The following is a 24,071-nucleotide window of genomic DNA, read 5'->3' on the forward strand; positions in this document are numbered from 1 at the left end:
AGCAGCTGCCTCGTATGGGCCAATAGCAGCTGCCTCGTATGGGCCAATAGCAGCTGCCTCGTATGGGCCAATAGCAGCTGCCTCGTATGGGCCAATAGCAGCTGCCTCGTATGGGCCAATATCAGCTGCCTCGTATGGGCCAATAGCAGCTGCCTCGTATGGGCCAATAGCAGCTGCCTCGTATGGGCCAATAGCTGCTGCCTCGTATGGGCCAATAACAGCTGCCTCGTATGGGCCAATAGCAGCTGCCTCGTATGGGCCAATAGCAGCTGTCTCGTATGGACCAATAGCAGCTGCCTCGTATGGGCCAATAGCAGCTGCCTCGTATGGGCCAATATCAGCTGCCCCGTATGGGCCAATAGCAGCTGCCCCGTATGGGCCAATAGCAGCTGCCCCGTATGGGCCAATAGCAGCTGCCCCGTATGGGCCAATAGCAACTGCCCCGTATGGGCCAATAGCAGCTGCCCCGTATGGGCCAATAGCAGCTGCCCCGTATGGGCCAATAGCAGCTGCCCCGTATGGGCCAATAGCAGCTGCCCCGTATGGGCCAATAGCAGCTGCCCCGTATGGGCCAATAGCAGCTGCCCCGTATGGGCCAATAGCAGCTGCCCCGTATGGGCCAATAGCAGCTGCCCCGTATGGGCCAATAGCAGCTGCCTTGTATGGGCCAATAGCATCTGCCCCGTATGGGCCAATAGCAGCTGCCTCGTATGGGCCAATAGCAGCTGCCTCGTATGGGCCAATAGCAGTTGTCTCGTATGGGCCAATAGCAGCTGCCTCTTATGGGCCAATAGCAGCTGCCTCGTATGGGCCAATAGCAGCTGCCTCGTATGGGCCAATAGCAGCTGCCTCGTATGGGCCAATAGGAGCATTTGGCCATGAACACATTCAGAACACCTCGAGTGAGAGCAGCCACACCCAGCTAGTCTCCCTCACTCCAACATCTTACTCGCCAACATTGCTCCTCCCACCATATTGTTATAGTTCTTATTACACATGTTCTATATACCTATCTACACGTTTTATTTACCAGAACTTTGCAAGTAAGCCGGTATTGTGTCCATACAGTGGCCAGCATACACTGCATGAAAAATCACACAGCAGACGACGCTACGATTACGTCACCTCCCTCACCAAAATAGCTCCTCTCAACATTCTCCTGTTGCTGTTCTTACACTATATACACACACTATATATACCCATGTACATATGTGTTGCCCATAGCGAACCACTAAGCTAGTATGGTGAGCAAAACAAGAGTGGCAGCCACACACACACAATGAGGCTACCTCAATTCTCGCCCTCCCTCCCTCATCAAAATTCCTCCTTCCATAATACTACGCACAACGCTAATTATAACCACAATCCTGCTATTATCACAATCCTGGTCACTAATTCCTGTAAATGAATAATTGACCACACGTTTATTTTGAAAAGGAACCTAAGAAATCATTTGAAGATTCCTAGATGAACGAAATAATGCTGTGGTGCTGTGGCTAGCGCTGTGAACATCGTGAACAGCATTGAATCACTGATATTTGAACATTGTACCCAGTCATTATCACACTCAGGCTCTAATATAACACTATCATAGCTAAATAATACAAGTTATATATATATTTTGACATTTTATGCGATGCTGTGGTCACATGCTGAACAGCAGTGCTGTGCGCTCATGCTGCGAGCTCCAGCCTTGGTTGCTCACACACTACTTAGGCTCCCACACCCGGGAATGTGGACCACGATTTTTTTTAAAGATGGCGTCTGTTTACAAGAGCCCTGAGGAAGCTGATGTGAACCCCATGTAGCCGCGGGAGTTTTGAATGGAACGTGAAAAATACAAATACCCGGAGGCGCGTTGCGCAAACCAGACGTGAGCCTGCAGGCGCGTTGCGCAGTTTAAGGGTTAAACTGAATCATTTTAAAAGAAAATTAGGATGTAATATACGACTCTGGACGATCAAGGTCGGTGGCCTGGTCGCCATGTGAGGGGCTGCCGATGCCACAACAAACCCAATACCGACCGTCTGTAATATCGACCACCAGACCGGTATACGAGGCTCCAGATACCGGTCTCCCAAACTGGTCGTTATTACCAGCAGATCGGTATAAAAGAGGCCATTAAATTGAGTGGATACTCTTTGACTGATGCCAGAAAGCTAATAATGCCATATCAGCCTGGATAGCTCTGAGGAATCGACGGGGCTCCCCCCCAGAAAATAAAATGTTCAACATGAGCAGGAGTATGACATAAGGGCATGGTGAAAACTAGAAACCTAAATAAGCAATAAGGATGCAAGGAAGCATTCTTCAGTGTGAGAGCAGTAAATGATGTGGGCTAGAAGGGAAGTTGGATGAAGCCACCTCCATAAACAATGTTAAGAGCAAGTGTAGGAAGCAAGGTAGAAACCCAAGGCAATTTGGAAGGCGACCAGTGGCTCAAAGGCAAAGTGCAGTAACTTGTATTCATCCTGATATCAAATACAGAGGAGGATAACTATTCTCCCAGTTGTATTTTCTTTTAATTATTTTTAAACTAAAATGTGAATAGACTACAAATAGATTACAAATAGAAATCTAGTTTCATAATTAGATCAACCAGCCTAGTTATCTGTTTATTGATTTAAAGTTCTTTTAACCCTTAACCCTTAACATGCTCGGGGTTTAATATCCTGTCATCCCCACAGGCGCATGTCATTTTGAAAAAAAAAAAAATTATTTTTTCTTTCTAACCTGTTAATTTGTGTTCACTGATCACGGGAAAAATAATAAAAAAATCGTAAGTGGCATATATTGCCCGCTATAGGGCGGGGAAGTCTGGCAAATTATAGGCGCTGACTCAGCGTGCGTCCCAGGCGGTCTGTTGCTCGCAAGCTGTCAGGCCAGAGTTGCCACAAAGAGATAATTACCGAATTATTTCAATGTCTCTGATTGATTTTTCATACTTTTTTTGCTGTAATATTATTCAATAGTTTGTAGTTTGATATATTTATATAATAAATAAATGAAGGTGTGGAACATGAAGGTGAAAATTGTGTCGTAATAGCTCAGGATTTCTTAAAAAACAAATTGCAGCTCATTCTAAACAAATCTGACGTTATTGCTGCCTACAGAGTAGGCAAAAAGAATCCATCAGGTCAAAACCAGCGGAAAATCCGCCTGAAGCTGTCTTCCCAGTTCACGAAATCCCATCTAGTCCGGACAGCTGCATCCCAACGGAAGGGATTATACATCAACGAGTGCTTGACTAGATTCAATAAAATGAGTGAATCATTGCTGTACTCAAAAATATGGTGTGCATATTGTTGGTTCAATTATGTTCATCAATCAGTGAACAAATACTTTGTCGGTTATTACACTATAAGCACAGGTTATATATAAGTATTTGCATGTTTTGTTCACTATAACGAACCACTAAGTAGCTATTATGAGTCAAAAAGTAATGAGGAGTGACCGCCGTGTACCAGCCAGCCACTCCCGCTCTCCCTCCAGTCATCTGACTCACCCTCATTCTTCTCCCACAATAATGTTTTTGCTATAATTCACTATATACAGACGTTATATATAAGTATCTACATGTTTTGTTCACCTTAACTGTACATCTAAGCTTGTATGGTGAGTAAAGGCACAGAGATGTGGCTACTCACACAGTCAGCTGATCGGCGGCCGCCCTCAAGGCCAGACGCACTAATATTTCTCCTCCAACAATACTGTGTGGTGTTATTACGCTATATACACACATTATATATAAATATCTACCTGTTTTATTCATCATCTTGTACAAATAAACTGGTATGGTGCCCAAAGACCATCGTGGTAACCAGTAAACAACACCGTCATCTGCACGGTGGCGTCGTGCAGACGACGCCACCGCCCTCACCAAAATGGCGACTCCAAACCTTCTCTTGCTGTTTATACCCTCTATACGCACGTTATATATAAGTATCTACATTTGTGTTCACCATAGCGAACCACTAAGCTGGTATGGTGAGTGCAGTCAATAAAAGGTGGCCACACACAGTCAAAAGACATTGGCACCACCCTCCCTCCCACAGCATTACACCTCCTTCCATGGCGCACAGCGCTAAATATCACTACAATCCTGCTATTATCAGAACCCTGGTCAGTTTTATCACAGTCAGGGGTCTTCTGTAGTAATATCATCGCTACATAATAGCATGAACAAGTATAATTTGGCATTTTTAGGTGATGCTGTGGTCACAAGCTGAACAGCAGTGCTGTTAGCTCATGCTGCGTGCGTCAGGCTTGGTTGCTCACTCAATACTGAGGCCAATAACACCCGGGAGATTGGCCCACGATTTAAAAAAAAAATGGCGTCAGTTTACAAGAGCCCTGATGAAGGTGTGGTGAACCCCGTGTATCCGCAGGCTGTTTAAATCTTGCGTAGTACTCCAACACATCATATGACGTGATGCGCAGTTTACTGGAACAACGTCCAGCACGTCATATGACGTGATGCGCACTTTAAGGGTTAAACTGCGCAACGCGCCTGCAGGCTCACGTCTGGTTTGCGCAACGCGCCTCCGGGTATTTGTATTTTTCACGTTCCATTCAAAACTCCCGCGGCTACATGGGGTTCACATCAGCTTCCTCAGGGCTCTTGTAAACAGACGTCATCTTTAAAAAAAAATCGTGGTCCACATTCCCAGGTGTGGGAGCCTCAGTAGTGCGTGAGCAACCAAGGCTGGCGCTCGCAGCGTGAGCGCACAGCACTGCTGTTCAGCATGTGACCACAGCATCGCCTAATAATGTCAAAATATATATATAACTTGTATTATTTAGCTATGATAGTGTTATATTAGAGCCTGAGTGTGATAATGACTGGGTACAATGTTCAAATATCAGTGATTCAATGCTGTTCACGATGTTCACAGCGCTAGCCACAGCACCACAGCATTATTTCGTTCATCTAGGAATCTTCAAATGATTTCTTAGGTTCCTTTTCAAAATAAACGTGTGGTCAATTATTCATTTACAGGAATTAGTGACCAGGATTGTGATAATAGCAGGATTGTGGTTATAATTAGCGTTGTGCGTAGTATTGTGGAAGGAGGAATTTTGATGAGGGAGGGAGGGCGAGAATTGAAGTAGCCTCATTGTGTGTGTGTGTGGCTGCCACTCTTGTTTTGCTCACCATACTAGCTTAGTGGTTCGCTATGGGCAACACATATGTACATGGGTATATATAGTGTGTATATATAGTGTAAGAACAGCAACAGGAGAATGTTGAGAGGAGCGTTTTTGGTGAGGGAGGTGACGTAATCCTAGCGTCGTCTGCTGTGTGATTTTTCATGCAGTGTATGGTGGCCACTGTACTGTTTGGACACAATACCGGCTTACTTGCATAGTTCTGGTAAATAAAACATGTAGATAGGTATATAGAACATGTGTAATAAGAACTATAACAATATGGTGGGAGGAGCAATGTTGGCGAGTAAGATGTTGGAGTGAGGGAGACTGGCTGGGTGTGGCTTCTCTCACTCGAGGTGTTCTGAATGTGTTCATGGCCAAATGCTCCTATTGGAGCATTTGCTATTGGCCCAGGCAGCTGCTATTGGCCCATACGAGGCAGCTGCTATTGGCCCATATGCGGCAGCTGCTATTGGCCCATACGAGGCAGCTGCTATTGGCCCATACGAGGCAGCTGCTATTGGCCCATACGAGGCAGCTGCTATTGGCCCATACGTGGCAGCTGCTATTGGCCCATACGCGGCAGCTGCTATTGGCCCATACGCGGCAGCTGCTATTGGCCCATACGCGGCAGCTGCTATTGGCCCATACGCGGCAGCTGCTATTGGCCCATACGAGGCAGCTGCTATTGGCCCATACGAGGCAGCTGCTATTGGCCCATACTAGGCAGCTGCTATTGGCCCATACGAAGCAGCTGCTACGCGGTGTTCTGAATGTTTTGATGGTGAATGTATATAGTCTGTGACAGTGTATAGTGTGTAAATAGATTGTATTTATATACACAAATTAGTATGATACATAGTAAATATGTGCTGCATATGTGTACACAATTTCATGCACGTAACACAGTGTCTACGGACAGTATGGATGTTGTACTGCGATATTATAGTGTACGTGTTCATTATACATTGGATTGGCACATAAAAACAATGAAAATGTATTTGGAAAGGTGCGCAAAAAATGAACGAAAATATATTCGCGGCAACTCGCGCGCCCCGCCCCGAGCGCCCCACCGCCCCAGAGAGCTTACGGCACGGGCGCACGGGGAATGATGACGTCACGCCCCAACTTCCGGACCCCATAGCAGCCAAAGTAAGTACAATTTCGACTTTTTTTTTACATACCCATACTGAGGGAAGGGTTTTTGACACTTTAAAAAAGAAAAAAGAAAAAAGAATTTTTTCCAGAGAATTTATTTCCTGCGCACTGCGGGGGTGTCACATTTGGAGCCAACGCAGTTAAGGGGTTAAGACCCTGAAGCAACCCATCAAAACAAGAAAGTAACGAAAGTGCTGATGTTAGAAAATACTCTAACACATGAGACATAAGTGATGTTAGAAAAATACTCTAACACATGGGACATAACTAGCCAATCTCATGGTGTTCAAGAGAGAACTGAATAAGTACTTCTAAGGGATAAGTGATCAACCTGCCTACGATTTATACAGCAGACTGCAAGCAGCAGTGTCTATCAGCCTGGTTGACCAGACTACCAACAAAGAAGGTTAGTCAGAGATCGTGCTGCAGTGACGTTGATTCCAATGACCATCACAAGGTAGACACAAGGTAAGTAAGTACACACCTCTCTGTCAACTTGAATCCATTGTCATCAATTGCTGGCACTAACTGAAATGGATTGATAGCAGCATACTCCTCTGTTCGATGTTCACCTGAAGAAAAAGTAAAAAATTTAGTACTGCGGCATGTGTGTTAGATCATGAGATAATGGTCAAAATATTAGAAAAGTATGTGAACTTAGTGTATGATTCATCTTGAGGTTATCTTGAGATGATTTCAGGGCTTAGCGTCCCCGCTTCCCCGAGGCCAGGTCCTCGACCAGGCCTCCTTTTTGTTGCACACCCCCAAGGAAGCAGCCCGTAGCAGCTGTCTAACTCCCAGGTACCTATTTACTGCTAGGTAACATTGGGTATCAGGGTGAAAGAAACATTTTGCCCATTTGTCTCCGCCTCCACCGGGGATCGAACCCGGAACCTCAGGACTACGAATCCAAAGTGCTGCCCACCCAGCAGTCAGGTGCCTAGGAATAAATGATAGGAATAAATGGAGGACAGTATTTAATTTTTTTTTTATACAAATCATGCCTGTAATTTATAATGTTTTGTTGTTTAGTGAAAGTAACTAAGGTGAACAGACAAAAATAATACAGTATTGGTGGAGAGAGAAGAAAAAACTGTGTGTGTGAAACCAGAGTGAATGGGAAATGCTAAAATGTGCTACCACTTCACGTTTATGATTAACAAAAGAATAAGTTGAAAGAAGAGTGAGATAGAGAAGAAAGTGGCTTGTGTAACAAAACTCCTGATTGAAACAATATAAGGGGAAGATTTAATAAGATGGTATGGTCATGTTTAATCCTTTTGCTATCCCACCATTCCATCTTTTGTCCTTCGATAAAATCTCAATGAATGTGATTCCTTTGATATTCGTCTTGTGTTTCTGCTCCAGTACTGGCATCCTGAATGATATCTAGGAACTCTACAATATTTTGTAACACAGTGCTATACAGTACGGTTCAGTTTTATGGGCTTAGGACTTTCTTTTTGTATATGCTTTGACATTACAGCACAGTGGCACCTCGACTTACGATTGCTCCGACTTACAATAATTTCGAGTTACAATGTAAATTTCATCGAAAAATGAGACTCGACATCCAATGGTGTCGTCGACTTCCGATATTTGTTGGTACACGTTCGGGTCGACCGAACGCGTGATTCCCGGTCACGCGGTCCGACCTGCCTTGGTTTACTACAGCTGCCCCACTTAGTGACGATCGCGCCTATAAGAAATTCCGCGTTTGTGGTGATTTTTTGCATTTTGAACATTAAAGTAATTATTATATATCACACGCAATAAAGCACCTAAATTATTGGGATCGTCTCAAAGCCCTCCAAATGTACTCACTAGAAAGAAGACGAGAGAGATATCAAATAATATACACCTGGAAGATACTGGAGGGCCAAGTACCAAATCTACACAGTAAAATAACAACGTACTGGAGTGAACGACATGGAAGAAAATGTAGAATAGAAGCAATGAAGAGCAGAGGTGCCATAGGCACAATCAGAGAACACTGTATAAACATCAGAGGTCCGCGGTTGTTCAACGTCCTCCCAGCAAGCATAAGAAATATTGCCGGAACAACCGTGGACATTTTCAAGAGGAAACTAGATTTATTCCTCCAAGGAATGCCGGACCAACCGGGCTGTGGTGGGTATGTGGGTCTGCGGGCCGCTCCAAGCAACAGCCTGGTGGACCAAACTCTCACAAGTCGAGCCTGGCCTCGGGCCGGGCTTGGGGAGTAGAAGAACTCCCAGAACCCCATCAACCAGGTATCAACCAGGTACCATGAGTCCCAGGAAAGTCAGTGGTAAGGCTCAACATATGAGATCTCATGTAAGGATGACCAAAGAGCAGAAACAAGATATCATTCGTAAATATGAAGATGGTGTGCGGGTTGTTGAACTGGCTAGGCAGTACAACAAATCTCAGTCAACGATATCCACCATACTGGCTAAGAAAAAGGACATTATGGGTGCTAAAGTGGCAAAAGGCGTTGCCTTAACCTATTCAATGACACTGTGATGCATCATTACAGATAAATGTTAAAATGAAGGGAAAAAGAAATGTCTCTTGACAAATTTGTAGTGAGACAAACAAGCACTGAACCACAACCAGGTCCTAGTGGTATTCAGGCAAAACGTAGGAGAGAGAGTATCCCAGAGAAAACATCACTGCCTGATGTGATAATGGAAGGGGACTCCCCTTCCAAACAGTAACAACTCTCCTCCTCCCCCGTCATCACCATCTTCCATACGCCATCAAGAGCCCTCCATAAAGGTAAGATAAACTTAGGTACTGTATTGTAGTTAGAAAAAAACATTGTATTCAGTATAAAATGTATTTATATGTTAATATTTTGGAGGGTGGGGAACGGAGTAATTCAATTCCCAATATTTCTTATGGGAAAAATCGCTTCGACTTACGATATTTCGACTTGCTATCCGTCTCTGAGAACGGATTAGCATCGTAAGTCGAGGCTCCATTGTATATGTACTGTACACTACAGTACTGTAACATTATTACATATCAACAGTATCCACTCAATTTAACGGCCTATATGAGGCTGTACCCTGGTCATTATTTCCGGAGATCCGTTATTTCCGAAGTTAAGTTGGGTCTGGTAATTTTTCAAGTTACATTCAGGTAGGATATATTTTATACTGTGTAACTAAAATTAAATAAAGTTCATTGTGTAACTGCATTCCAATTTAGTGCCTCCCCGACGATTAAGCCAGCTGGTGGCTGCTGCATGGATGATGTGTGAACACGGTCTGATCAAGTCCAGATGGGTGGGAAAAAATTGGTTCATTCCTTTGTATTGCAAAATATTTCATGTATCAATCAGTGATTGTTAATATTTTCTCAATAAAATTTTAGAGATGTGTTTTGATTTACCCTGAACAGTGCAGGTAATGTATTTTTAATGTTACGACACAGGCTGTGGCGGCCATGCCATAACAATGGCGATTGAGCCTTGTCACTGAGAGCTAGCCAAGATGAAATATTTTGAGCTCACCTTTTCTCTGCTGACGATAGAATATACATTTGCAGAGATTAATATGTAGCTTTTGTTGAAAAAAAAAAATAATATGTTGAAATACTATAATAAAAGTGGTAAATTGACTTACTTTTAATGACGCTGTGAAGATTATGAAGCTGTGAAGATTACGTCATCCTCTGCAGCACTTGTTTTATATTGTTCAGGACTGTATACAGGGTACATGCAGTATGTACACTTATTTTCAGGCATTCACTTGTCTTACTACTAATTCACATGAGTTCTAATTCTAATTCACAATTGAAAATTATTTCTACTGTATATTTACACTGTACAGTATCTTTTTGTCGAGGCTTAAATAATCATTAACACTTACAATACTGTACTCTATCAACACTTTTTACAGTATCCACTCAATTTAACGGCCTCTTTTATACCGATCTGCCGGTATTAACGACCGGTTTGGGAGACCGGTATCTGGAGCCTGCTATACCGGCCTGGCGGTCGATATTACCGACCGTCGGTAATACCGACGGTCGATATTACCGACGGTCGATATTACCGACGGTCGGTATTGGGTTTGTTGTGGCATCAGCGTCCCCTCACATGGCGACCAGGCCACCGACCTGGATCGTCCAGAGTCATATATTACATCTTAATTTTCTTTTAAAATGATTCACTTTAATGAAGAAAATTATAAATTATTATTAATAAAATATTTTGAAACAGTTTTTATTAAGCAAAAGTCTTTGTTTTCTTATTAAATACCTTTTAAAGTATAGGCACTAGGTATTTTTTTTCCCCACGGACCTAGAATGTACTCCGCCGGGCCATGTGTTCCCATTGTTTACTGTGAACTCGCGCGGCTAGCTTCAATTGTGAAGGATATTACTGTACTGTAATTGTGATCTTCTTTTTAATTTACAAAATGCCAAGTTACCCAAAGGAAGCGCCTGACGGTTGCACAGAAGCTGGAGTTAATTAAGAAACTTGATAAAGGATATTCTCATGCACGAGCAGCAGCAGAGTTTAACATCGGGAAAAGTACAGTAAGTGACATCAAGAAACAGAAGGATACTCTATTAAAATATGCCTGAAAATAAGTGTACATACAGTATGTACCCTGTATACAATATAAACAATATAAAACAAGCGCTGCAGAGGATGACGTAATCTTCACAGCTTCGTAATCTTCAGTTTCATTAAAAGTAAGTCAATTTACCAATTTTATTATAGTATTACAAGATATTAATTGTTTTTTTTTTCAACAAAAGCTACATATTAGTCTCTGCAAATGTATATTCTATCGTCAGCAGAGAATAGGTGAGCTCAAAATATTTCGTCTTGGCTAGCTCTCGGTGACAAGGCTCGATCGCCATTGTTATGGCATGGCCGCCACAGCCTGTGTTGTAACATTAAAAATACATTACCTGCACTGTTCAGGGTAAATCAAAACACATCTCTAAAATATTATTGAGAAAATATTAACTTGCTGATTGATACATGAAATATTTTGCAATACAAAGGAATGAATCAATTTTTTCCCACCCATCTGGGCTTGATCAGACCGTGTTCACACATCATCCATGCAGCAGCCAACAACTGGCTTAATCGTCGGTGTGGCACTAAATTGGAATGCAATTACACAATGAACTTTATTTAATTTTAGTTATACAGAATAAAATATATCCTACCTGAATGTTACTTGAAAAATTACCCGATCCGACTTAACTTCGGAAATAACGGAGCTCCGGAAATAACGACCAGGGTACAGCCCCATATAGGCCGTTAAATTGAGTGGATACTTATATGCCGTTCAATCATATTTTATATCGTTAGTGGAGGCTGCACAACTTTTGATGGGAATTCAGCATCGGCGGGTGCAGCATAGCTTGCAGAGCATTCATTGCTAGCGGAGGCTGCATGACTTGTTGGTGGGAATTCAGCATCGGCGGGTGAAGCATAGCTGGCAGAGCATTCGTTGCCGGCGGAGGCTGCACAACTTGTCGATGGGAATTCAGCATCGGCGGGTGCAGCATAGCTTGCAGAGTATTCGTTGCCGGCGGAGGCTGCACAGCTTGTCGATGGGAATTCAGCATTGGCGGGTGCAGTATGGCTTGTAGGGCACTCGTTGCCAGCGGATGCTGGATGACTTGTTGACTTCCCAGTGGGTGCTTTCACGAACCGTTGAAATCATGAATTTATCTATTTTTGTCTGAATCTGATTTTCTCTGGCTAATATTCTGAGACATTGCTCTCAGCTGCACGAGTTGACAGTAAACAATGCGGTCACATGGCCAGGCGCAGTACATTCTAGGTCCGTGGGAAAAAAATACCTATTGCCTATACTATAAAAGGTATCTAATAAGAAAACAAAGAATTTTCTTAATAACAATTGTTTTAAAATATTTGTTTAATAACAATTTAGAATTTTCTTCATAAAACTGAATCATTTTAAAAGAAAGTTAAGATTTAATATACCACTCTGGATGATCGCCTGGTCGCCATGTGAGAGACTGCCGATGCCAAAACAAACTCAATACCAACCGTCGGTAATATCGACCACCAGACCGGTATATGAGGCTCCAGATACCGATCTCCCAAACCGGTCGTTAATACCGGCAGATCGGTATAAAAGAGGTCGTTAAATTGAGTGGATACTGTACTGTATACAGAATTGTCAGTTTACCTCTAGTTTCCTCTCTACTATAAAAAATTAATACTTTTTTACTACTATATTTATAAAATAGTAACACAGGTGTGCATTGTTATGTGTACTGACGGTTTACACAACTATCTCACCTGTTAAGAGTTATACTCATACTTGTACATAGACTAAAGCTAGTTTTATTTTATTATCCTAAGAGGGAGGCAAGAAGCCTGACTTTTAAATTAATTCTGTTTTAAGTTTGGTGGGGGCACACAAAGCTTAGATTCTGGACAAAGATGGCGGATAACCCAGGCCCAAAGAGGGGATTTTCCCCTCCGACAGATTCTTGGAGAAGGCGACACTGGAATTATCGGGTTATCTTGAGTTATCTTGAGATGATTTCGGGGCTTTAGTGTCCCCGCGGCCCGGTCCTCGACCAGGCCTCCACCCCCAGGAAGCAGCCCGTGACAGCTGACTAACTCCCAGGTACCTATTTACTGCTAGGTAACAGGGGCATTCAGGGTGAAAGAAACTTTGCCCATTTGTTTCTGCCTCGTGCGGGAATCGAACCCGCGCCACAGAATTACGAGTCCTGCGCGCTATCCACCAGGCTACGAGGCCCCCTAGGGTTAAGAAGCGTCTGTTTACAAGGGTTATCAATTTATAGATAATCTATATATCTATAATTTATATATCTATATAGTTATCTATATTTTATCGGGTTTTTGCCCGAAACGCTATGCATGCTAGTGGCTTTACAAGAATGTAAAATCAACATCAACATCTAGCAGTCTCCGTGGTGTAGTGGTAAGACACTCGCCTGGCGTTCCGCGAGCGCTATGTCATGGGTTCGTATCCTGGCCGGGGAGGATTTACTGGGCGCAATTCCTTAACTGTAGCCTCTGTTTAACGCAACAGTAAAATGTGTACTTGGATGAAAAAACGATTCTTCGCGGCAGGGGATCGTATTCCAGGGACCATAGGATTAAGGACTTGCCCGAAACGCTACGCGTACTAGTGGCTGTACAAGAATGTAACAACTCTTGTATATATCTCAAAAAAAAAAAAACATCATTTCTGTGTTCTCTCTTAACATGCATGTGTGTGTGCAGCATGTGACCACAACATCGCCTAAAAATGTTACAATAAATATGTAACTTCTATTATTTAGCGGTGACAATATTACAGAAGACTCCTGACTGATAAAAATGACCAGGATTGTGATAATAGCAGAATTGTTGTGATAATTAGAATTGTGTGGGAGGAGTAATGCTGAGGGAGGGAGGGAAGTAGCATCTATTACCTAAGTGTAATTACCTAAGTGTAGTTACAGGATGAGAGCTACGCTCATGGTGTCCCGTCTTCCCAGCACTCTTTGTCATATAAAGCTTTGAAACTACTGACGGTCTTGGCCTCCACCACCTTCTCCCCTAACTTGTTCCAACCGTCTACCACTCTGCTTGCGAAAGTGAATTTTCTTATATTTCTTCGGCATCTGTGTTTAGCTAGTTTATATCTATGACCTCTTGTTCTTAAAGTTCCAGGTCTCAGGAAATCTTCCCTATCGATTTTATCAATTCCTGTTACTATTTTGTATGTAGTGATCATATCACCTCTTTTACTTCTGTCTTCTAGTTTTGGCATATGTAATGCCTCTAACCTCTCCTCGTAGCTCTTGCCCTTCAGTTCTGGGAGCCACTTAGTAGCATGTCTTTGCACCTTTTCCAGTTTGTTGATGTGCTTCTTAAGATATGGGCACCACACAACCGCTGCATATTCTAGCTTTGGCCTAACAAAAGTCATGAACAATTTCTTTAGTATATCGCCATCCATGTATTTAACAGCAATTCTGAAGTTAGAAAGCGTGGCATAGGCTCTTCGCACAATATTCTTTATGTGGTCTTCAGGTGATAGTTTTCTATCTAGAACCACCCTTAGATCTCTTTCTTTATCAGAATTCTTTAAAGATTTTTCACATAATATATAGGTTGTGTGGGGTCTATGTTCTCCTATTCCACATTCCATAACATAGCATTTATTAACATTAAATTCCATTTGCCAAGTGGCGCTCCATGTACTTATTTTGTCCAGGTCTTCTTGAAGGGCCTGACAATCATCTAAGTTTCTTATCCTTCCTATTATCTTAGCATCATCAGCAAACATGTTCATATAATTCTGTATACCAACTGGTAGATCATTTATGTAGACAATAAACATCACTGGTGCAAGAACTGAACCCTGTGGTACTCCACTTGTGACATTTCTCCATTCCGATACATTGCCTCTGATTACTGCCCTCATTTTTCTATCAGTCAGAAAATTTTTCACCCATGTTAGAAGCGTACCTGTCACTCCTCCAATATTTTCCAGTTTCCAGAACAACCTCTTATGTGGAACTCTGTCGAGAACCTTTTTTAGGTCCAGATAGATGCAGTCAACCCAACCATCTCTTTCCTGTAATATCTCTGTGGCTCGATCATAGAAAATGAGTAAATTCAATACACAGGATCTTCCAGATCGAAAACCATACTGTCTGTCTGATATTATATCATTTCTCTCCAGGTGTTCTACCCATTTAGATTTAATTATTTTTTCCAATATTTTGACTATTACACTTGTCAATGATACCGGTCTATAATTAAGGGGTCTTCCCTGCTTCCACTTTTGTTGATTGGAACTATGTTAGCCTTTTTTAAGTTAGCCTATGTGGCCACTGTGTTGTCTGCACTCACCATACCAGCTTAGTGGTTCGCTACGGTGAACACAAATGTAGATACTTATATATAACATGTGTATTAGTGTAATAACACCAAAAGAAGTATGTTGGGAGGAGCCATTTGGGAGACAGAGGTGGCATCGTCTGCATGACTTGTCATGCTGTGTAGAGGGTGGCCACTATGCTCTTTGGGCGCCTGACAGCTGAGCGGACAGCGTTTCGGATTCGTAGTCCTGAGGTTCCAGGTTTGATCCCCAGTGGAGGCAGAGACAAATGGCCAAAAAGTTTCTTTCACCCTGATGCCCCTATTACCTAGCAGTAAATAGGTACCCGAGAGTTAGACAGCTGCTACGGGCTGCTTCCTAGGGGTGTGTAACAAAAAGGAGGCCTGGTTGAGGACCGGGCCGCTGGGATGCTAAGCCCCAAAATCATCTCAAGATAACCATACCAGATTAGTTGAACAGTTATGGTGAATAAAACATGTAGATATGTATGTGTGTGTATAATAGCACCACAAACATCATTGCTGGGGGAAGAATAGTGCGTTTGGTCTTGAACCAGTGAGGGAGGCAGCCGCCAGCTGTGTGTGTGTGGCGACATCTCTCTTATATTGCCTGAACTCACCACACCAGCTTAGTTTTAAAGTTATAATGAATAAAACATGTACTTATATATAACGTCTGTATATAGTGAATAAAATAAAAAACAGTATGGTGGGAGGTAAAAGTTGGCCAGTGAGGTGTTGTTGAGGGAGGGAGTGGTGGCAAGTGGCTGGCTGGCTGGCTGGCTGGTGTGTGGTGCCCACTCCTCGTTGCTTTTTGACTCACCATACCAACTTAGTGGTTCTTTAAGGTGAATAAAACATGTAGAAACTTCAAAGGATATAACCTTTTTATAAAGGATATAACCTTCTGCCCGTGTGTAATAACAGCAAAACTATTTGTTTATTGTTTTATGAACATAATTGAATCACTGATATGCACACCATACTTTTGAGTATAGCGATGATTCACCCCTTTTATTATATAAATATATCACACTACACACTATTGAATAATATTACGGCAAAAAACTAAGAAAAAATCAATCAGAGACATTGAAATAATTAGGCAATATCATCTTTGTGGCAACTCCTGCCTGACAGCTGTGGCGAAACTGACCGCCTCTGACGCTTGCTCTGTCAACGCCTACATTTTGTCAGACTTCCTAGGTCTACTGCGGACAAAATATGTCGCCTACAAACATAAATGAACATAAATGAACATTTTTAGAAGACGAACAAAATTTAAAAAAAAATTTCTTGCGCCTGGGGGTGTACAAGTCCTCAGGACCCTTAGCAGTTTAATGGTTAACTTCTGAGTACCTTCTTACTGCTAGGTGAAATGGTGCATTAGGTGAAAGGAAATGAGTCCAACCATTTCTGTCCCGCCTGGGATTCAAACCCAGAATTCCCAATTGTGCGTCGAGAATGAATCCGACTGTACAGTACAACCTCGATTCTACGTACTATATGGGACCAACCCCAGTTCGTTGGAGCGTTGAATTCGTTGCAAGAGGTGACCTTCAGGAGGCGTTTGTGTCTGTCTTTTTTTCTTGTACACAATAAAAATGCATTATCATATTACACACTGTACCTATATATTACTTCTCTACTAAAAAATACTGTAATTCATAATATTTACTTTATTGTTGTAGTTATGTCCATCTTGACGTTTTGTGAAGTTGTGAATGCTCTACAGTAAATACGTGCTGTAGTGCATTATGCCGTTAGCACTGTGTTGATTAAAAGTAGTTCTGCTGTATGTTGAGTACTACAATACAGTTTATGAAAACTATTGTACACTAAAATTACTGCAACTTTAATTTTAACACTGTGTACACACTTAAATTTAACACTTGTTCTAACTGTTCACGCCGCACACGATGTTTTTAGATGTTTTCATCAGCTTTGCTGGTGCTCGCTGCTGCTGTGGGTTCAGCTGCTTCTGAGCTGGTGCTGGCTGCTGTTGTACAAGTGCTGGGTACAACTGTGCTCGTGCTGGGTACGGCTGTTCTTGTACTGGGTACGGCTGTTCTCGTGCTGGATACGGCTGTTCTCGTGCTGGGTTCGGCTGTTCTCGTGCTTGGTACGGCTGTTCTCGTACTTGGTACGGCTGTTCTCGTACTTGGTATGGCTGTTCTCTTGCTGAGTACGGCTGTTCTCGAGCTGGGTACGGCTGTTCTCGAGCTGGGTACGGCTGTTCTCGAGCTGGGTACGGCTGTTCTCGTGCTGGGTTCGGCTGTTCTCGTGCTTGGTACAGCTGTTCTCATGCTTGGTACGGCTGTTCTCGTGCTTGGTACGGCTGTTCTTGTGTTGGGTACAGCTGTTCTCGTGCTGGGTACGGCTGTGCTCGGGCTGGTTGATTTTCTGCTACTAGTTCTTGCAAAATAATGCTTCATTTTTGGCATTAATAAGGCACTATTAGTAAGCCCCTGAGACATTTTGCTTTATAACCAAAGAGCTGTAGTAAAAAACTGGTCAATTCCACAATTATTCTTCCACCGGCGGATAAATACTGTACGTCAATCACAGACAAAGCTAAGGGTGCATACTGTACGAACGCAGACTAAGTCTATACGTACACCCTTCAGTAGGCTGGTGTTTACGCCAGATCCAGTAACATAAACCTCTCTTAAATATTCGATTTACATCAAATTATATATTTTTGGGTTATATATTTAGTTTAGCAACATTATTACGGTAATAAGTGCTATAAAAAATACTTATTTTGGAACTGATTTATTAATTTTATTATTTCGAAGCCGTAGGTCACTGAACTGTGGCGACGAAATCGAACAAAACACACTTGGTGTTGTGTTCGATTTCCAGTAACATAAATTTCTCTCAAATATTCGATTTACGTCAAATTATATATTTTTAGGTTACATATTTAGTTTAGCAACATTATTATGGTAATAAGAGCTATAAAAAATACTTACTTTGGAACCGATTTATTAATTTTATTATTTTGAAGCCGTAGATCACTGAACTGTTGCGACGAAATCGAATAAAACAAGCATGGTGTTGTATGGACAGGGATTAGACCCGTCCACTCGTGCTGGAGTTGTGCCACCAATAACGTGAATACTTTCTCAAATAGCAGATATCTATCATATTACAGTATATTTTTAGTTTTATTTAGTTTAGTTTAATTAGAATAATAAAGTTATTAAAACACCAGTTTTAGACATGATTTAATGTGAAACGTTCAAAGTCATGGGTCACTGAACTATGACAACACAGACGAAAGTGAGTGAAACCTCACTGCCGTAGCAGCTGTCTAACTCCCAGGTAGCTATTTACTGCTAGGTAACAAGGGCATCAGGGTGAAAGAAACTTTGCCCATCTGTTTCCGCTGGCGCCGGGAATCGAAACCCGGTCCACAGGACTACGTATCCAGCATGCTGTACACTCAGCCACCAGTGCCTCTAAAACTCCTGTGGAAGTTTTGGAGTGCAAAACTGTAGGTTGTAGACAAGAGCAGCTTGGAATCACAATGGCACCGGTGTGCTTGGAGACGAGACTGAGGAATTGAGTGACGACCTGGCAGCAGTCTTCTTCATTCATAGCACAACCAAGTTAGATGAGGGGTTTGCAGTCCTGGTCACCGTTCAACATTGGCAGGGAAGCATTGGTGTTTCCCTGCTGATGTTGAAATACTCACTGCATTTCTCACGCAGCAATCCTTTTTACCCTTATTTCAATGGGCGTTAGCTTGGTTTCTAGTCTTAGGTTCAGTATTTTAGTCCATCTGGGAGCTCCTGTTATGATTCGCAATGCATTGTTTTGAATAACCTCAACGTTTGCCTACTGACCAGGAGAAAGAGTGAGTAAGGCAGGCACTGCATAATCAACTAGGGAACGAACGGCGTGTATGTAAAACATTTTTAACACTTTGTGCCCCGCTCCTAGACAGGGGCCCTGTGATTAAACTCATTATATTTAGTCGTGATTTTGCTTTCTCCTTCAGATATTGAATTTGCTTGTTGAATGTCATTTTAGAATCTATCCACACTCCGAGATATTGATATTGCGTAATCCACTGAAGGTTAATGTCTTGAATGCGTAGGTGCCTGTCTGGAGTGTTGCCGCCTAGTCTCATTGCCTTAGACTTCTATGCAGATAATTTTAGCCCTAAAACGTTGCATTCAGATGTTACTTTATCTAACGCCTCTTGTGCTTTATTTAGAAGTGAAGGACCTGTAATGACTAATGCTATATCATCAGCATAGCTTAGCAATTTAACCCCTTCTGTAAATGTCATGGTAACAAGGTTTTCCATAAGGATGTTAAAAAGACTAGGACTGAGGACTCCTCCTTGTGGAGTCCCATTCTTATGCAAGTGGTAGTCCGACACATGTCCTTGCAACTTTACTCTGGCATACCTGTGACTTAGGTAGTCTTGAATCCATCCTAGCATATTTCCCTTTACACCTTTTTTTAACTTAGGTGTGTAAAATTGCTTGCGGGCTTGCAATCCATTATGTTGTTATTCTACTGTGCAAATTTGGAACCCGGCCTTCCACTATACTGTATACTGTTTATATATTATACTATATCTATACTACTATACTGTTTGATACCTCTCGTCTCCTTTACGGGCTATTCATGCTTGTGCTACCTATGGGATGAAATATCTAGAGCATCTAGGTCTAAAAGTATTTGTGTCATGGGTGACTTTAATTTTAGTGGAATAAACTGGATTAACAGAACAGGGAATAACGAAGCAGAAGATTTTATAGAATTAATTGACGATTGCCTTCTTACGCAACACATTGGGGAGCCGGCGCGGGAGGGTGGTATTTTGGATTTAGTGTTAACTAACGGGGAAACACAGATTGGTGACATCGGGTTTGGGAGTGAGATGAGGAGCGGTGGTCGCAGGGGGGGGGGGGCCCTATTCATCTATGCTATTTGTATCAGATGCATCATCACTGAACGCAGAAAATGATTCATCTATCTATCATCTAAATAAATTTGAGATAGCATAGGTCGGCAAGAGTGGCGCTCAAAGCTACAACTGGATATGCTCGCTGTATCGTCCTCATAGGTGCTGTATCACTTGCATCCGAACTTTGTGTTAGGTCCTTATTGCGCCTAGCTTCACCAATATTATGACCCTTATGTTCTTCAAACAATAAGGTTTGAATTTCACCGACAGAGCGCGATCTTTCAACACCATGTCGGACAGGTGTTTGGGAGCCAGAGGCACGTGCGCCATTCATGATTGTTCACTCAGTACAGTGGTACCTCGGAATGCGAGTAATTACCTAAGTGTAATTACCTAAGTGTAGTTACAGGATGAGAGCTACGCTCATGGTGTCCCGTCTTCCCAGCACTCTTTGTCAAATAACGCTTTGAAACTACTGACGGTCTTGGCCTCCACCACCTTCTCACTTAACTTGTTCCAACCGTCTACCACTCTATTTGCGAAGGTGAATTTTCTTATATTTCTTCGGCATCTGTGTTTAGCTAGTTTAAATCTATGACCTCTTGTTCTTGAAATTCCAGGTCTCAGGAAGTCTTCCCTGTCGATTTTATCAATTCCTGTTACTATTTTGTATGTAGTGATCATATCACCTCTTTTTCTTCTGTCTTCTAGTTTTGGCATATTTAATGCTTCTAACCTCTCCTCATAGCTCTTGCCCTTCAGTTCTGGGAGCCACTTAGTAGCATGTCTTTGCACCTTTTCCAGTTTGTTGATGGGCTTCTTAAGATATGGGCACCACACAACAGCTGCATATTCTAGCTTTGGCCTAACAAAAGTCATGAACAATTTCTTTAGTATATCGCCATCCATGTATTTAAATGCAATTCTGAAGTTAGAAAGCATAGCATAGGCTCCTTGCACAATATTCTTTATGTGGTCCTCAGGTGATAGTTTTCTATCTAGAACCACTCCTAGATCTCTTTCTTTATCAGAATTCTTTAAAGATTTCTCACATAATATATAGGTTGTGTGGGGTCTATGTTCTCCTATTCCACATTCCATAACATGACATTTATTAACATTAAATTCCATTTGCCAAGTGGTGCTCCATATACTTATTTTGTCCAGGTCTTCTTGAAGGGCATGACAGTCATCTAAGTTTCTTATCCTTCCTATTATCTTAGCATCATCAGCAAACATGTTCATATAATTCTGTATACCAACTGGTAGATCATTTATGTACACAATAAACATCACTGGTGCAAGAACTGAACCCTGTGGTACTCCACTTGTGACATTTCTCCATTCCGATACATTGTCTCTAATTACTGCCCTCATTTTTCTATCAGTCAGAAAATTTTTCATCCATGATAGAAGCTTACCTGTCACCCCTCCAATATTTTCCAGTTTCCAGAACAACCTCTTATGTGGAACTCTGTCGAAAGCCTTTTTTAGGTCCAGATAGATGCAGTCAACCCAACCATCTCTTTCCTGTAATATCTCTGTGGCTCGATCATAGAAACTGAGTAAATTCGATACACAGGATCTTCCAGATCGAAAACCATACTGTCTGTCTGATATTATATCATTTCTCTCTAGGTGTTCTACCCATTTAGTTTTGATTAGTTTTTCCAATACTTTCACTATTACACTTGTCAATGATACAGGTCTATAATTGAGGGGGTCTTCCCTGCTGCCACTTTTGTAAATTGGAACTATGTTAGCCTGTTTCCACCCGTCTGCTACGATTCCTGTACACAGGGATGCCTGAAAGATCAGGTGAAGTGGAATGCTGAGCTCAGATGCACATTCTCTCAGAACCCATGGTGAAACGCCATCTGGGCCAGCTGCTTTGTTCTTACCGAGCTCCTTGAGCATTTTTTCCACTTTGTCTCTAGACACCTCTATGTGTTCTATGTTGTTCTCTGGAATTCTTATTGTATCTGGTTCCCTAAAGATTTCATTTTGTACAAACACACTTTGGAACTTTTCGTTTAGTGTTTCACACATTTCCTTTTCATCTTCCGTGAATCTATTTCCCATTTTCAACCTCTGAATATTATCCTTTACCTGCAATTTGTTGTTTATGAATTTATAGAATAGACCTGGTTCTGTTTTACATTTGTCTGCAATCCCTTTTTCAAAATTTCTTTCTGCCTCTCTCCTCACTGCCGTGTAGTTGTTTCTCGCATCTTTGTATCGCTGGTATGTTTGGGGGTTCGGCCTCTTCCTGTATCGATTCCATTTTTGTGTCTTTTGGTCTCTAGCCCTCTCGCAATTTCTATTGAACCAATCCTGTTTCCTAGTTCTGCATCTCTGTTTTGGTATAAGTTTTTTTGTGCCTTTATCATATATTTCACAAAACTTGCCATACATCTCATTCACTTCCTTGCCTAGCATCAAGTCTGTCCAATTATACTCACTAAAAAAATTTCTAAGGTCACCATAATGTCCTCTCCTGAAGTCTGGTTTTTCAACTGCTTCAACCTCCTTATTTTCTTCCAGCTTATAACGCATTGCATACTTTATTCCCAAAAAGACATGGTCACTTTTACCCAAGGGAGGAAGGTACTGAATGTCAAATATCTCTTCCTCCTTCCTGGTAAATATCAAATCTAGCATGGAGGGAACGTCCCCTTCCCTCATCCTCGTAGCTTGTTTAACATGTTGATACAAGAATGTTTCCAGGATGAGGTCTACAAATTTACAGGTCCAAAAATCTTCTGTTTTAGCTTCATATGCTTCCCAGTCTATGGATTTCAAGTTGAAGTCACCGACTATCAACAGTCGTGATCTATCGTTATCCGCTCTCGCTATAATCTCTCTCATTATTGTTATAAGACCTTCACGTTTACTATCTAGCTCCTCCTTTGACCATGTGCTGCTTGGCGGTGGACTATATGCATTTATCATCATTAGTTTATCATCCTCATAGCAGATCTCTAGTGCTATTATGTCAACTTCTTGTGGATTGGCAGTCATTATTTCCTTCACCTTTAGGTGTTCTTTTACCAGCACAGCAACGCCACCGCCTTTCCTAATTTTTCTGTCCCGTCTCCAAATTGAGTAGCCCCTTGGGAATATGACCTCATTTAAAATTACATCTTCAAGTTTTGTCTCCGTGAGTGCAACAATGTCTGGTGTCTGCAGCTGTATTACATCACTTAACTCCAGTATCTTCGATCTCACTCCATCTATGTTGGTGTATGCAATCTTCAGGAACTTGTTCCCCCTCTCCTTATTCTTCACTCCCCCTCTCTCTATTGATTTTGTTGGTTTGCCTTTATGTACCACTTTACTGGCCTTCCTACCCCTATCACTTTGTAGAAAAAAGAATTTATTTCTTCTTCATTCCTGCTCTCATTTAAATGTTTTGCCTCGGCGAGGTTCAGTTTCAGCTTCTCTCTATCTTCTTTTGAAAGATCTCGTCTTAACGACCACCCTTTCCCATCCTCATCCCTTTGCAATTTTCTAGCATTCCTTAGTACTTCTTCCATCTGTTTGGCACCGTTTAGGGTGATCCTCAAAGGTCGATCTTTCCCTTTTACGTACCTGCCTATTCTCCTGTAGTCGAGTGTCCCTGTATGCGAGTTTTTCGGAAGACGAGCAGGATTTACTCCAAAAATATGTCTCGGAAGGCGAGGGTTACCTCGGGACGCGAGTTTGTTGATACGTGTACAGGCCGACTGGCGCGTGGTGGCATGGCGATCGCGCCTCAGTTTACCAGTGTCTCGTGTCCAGTGACTATCCCACCTGAATTCTTCACAAGGATTTACAGTTTTTTATCGTTTTTTTGGCCATTTGAGCATAAAAGTTGTCATTATATATCTTGACATGGGTCTCAAGAAAGCCATTGGTAAGGTTCAACCTAAGAAAATAGCTGTGAGTAGAGGCAGTAGAGGATGTCCCTTCTTGATTAAGAAAATGTGTGAAGTATGGGAAGAA

At 42.1% G+C, this 24,071-nt stretch overlaps 1 protein-coding gene across 1 annotated transcript in view; it reads right to left on the reverse strand.

The window, feature by feature from the left end:
* Positions 1-24,071, reverse strand: part of LOC123774995 (glutathione S-transferase theta-1) — a 142,412-nt gene that overhangs the window by 89,331 nt on the left and 29,010 nt on the right. The window contains exon 2 of the mRNA XM_045769696.2: positions 6,794-6,881. Within this exon, the coding sequence (XP_045625652.1) occupies positions 6,794-6,881 (88 nt within the window). The remainder of the gene's footprint in view (positions 1-6,793; positions 6,882-24,071) is intronic.

The sequence above is a fragment of the Procambarus clarkii genome, chromosome 92, assembly GCF_040958095.1.
Source record: "Procambarus clarkii isolate CNS0578487 chromosome 92, FALCON_Pclarkii_2.0, whole genome shotgun sequence".
In the NCBI taxonomy this organism is placed as follows: Eukaryota; Metazoa; Arthropoda; class Malacostraca; order Decapoda; family Cambaridae; genus Procambarus; species Procambarus clarkii.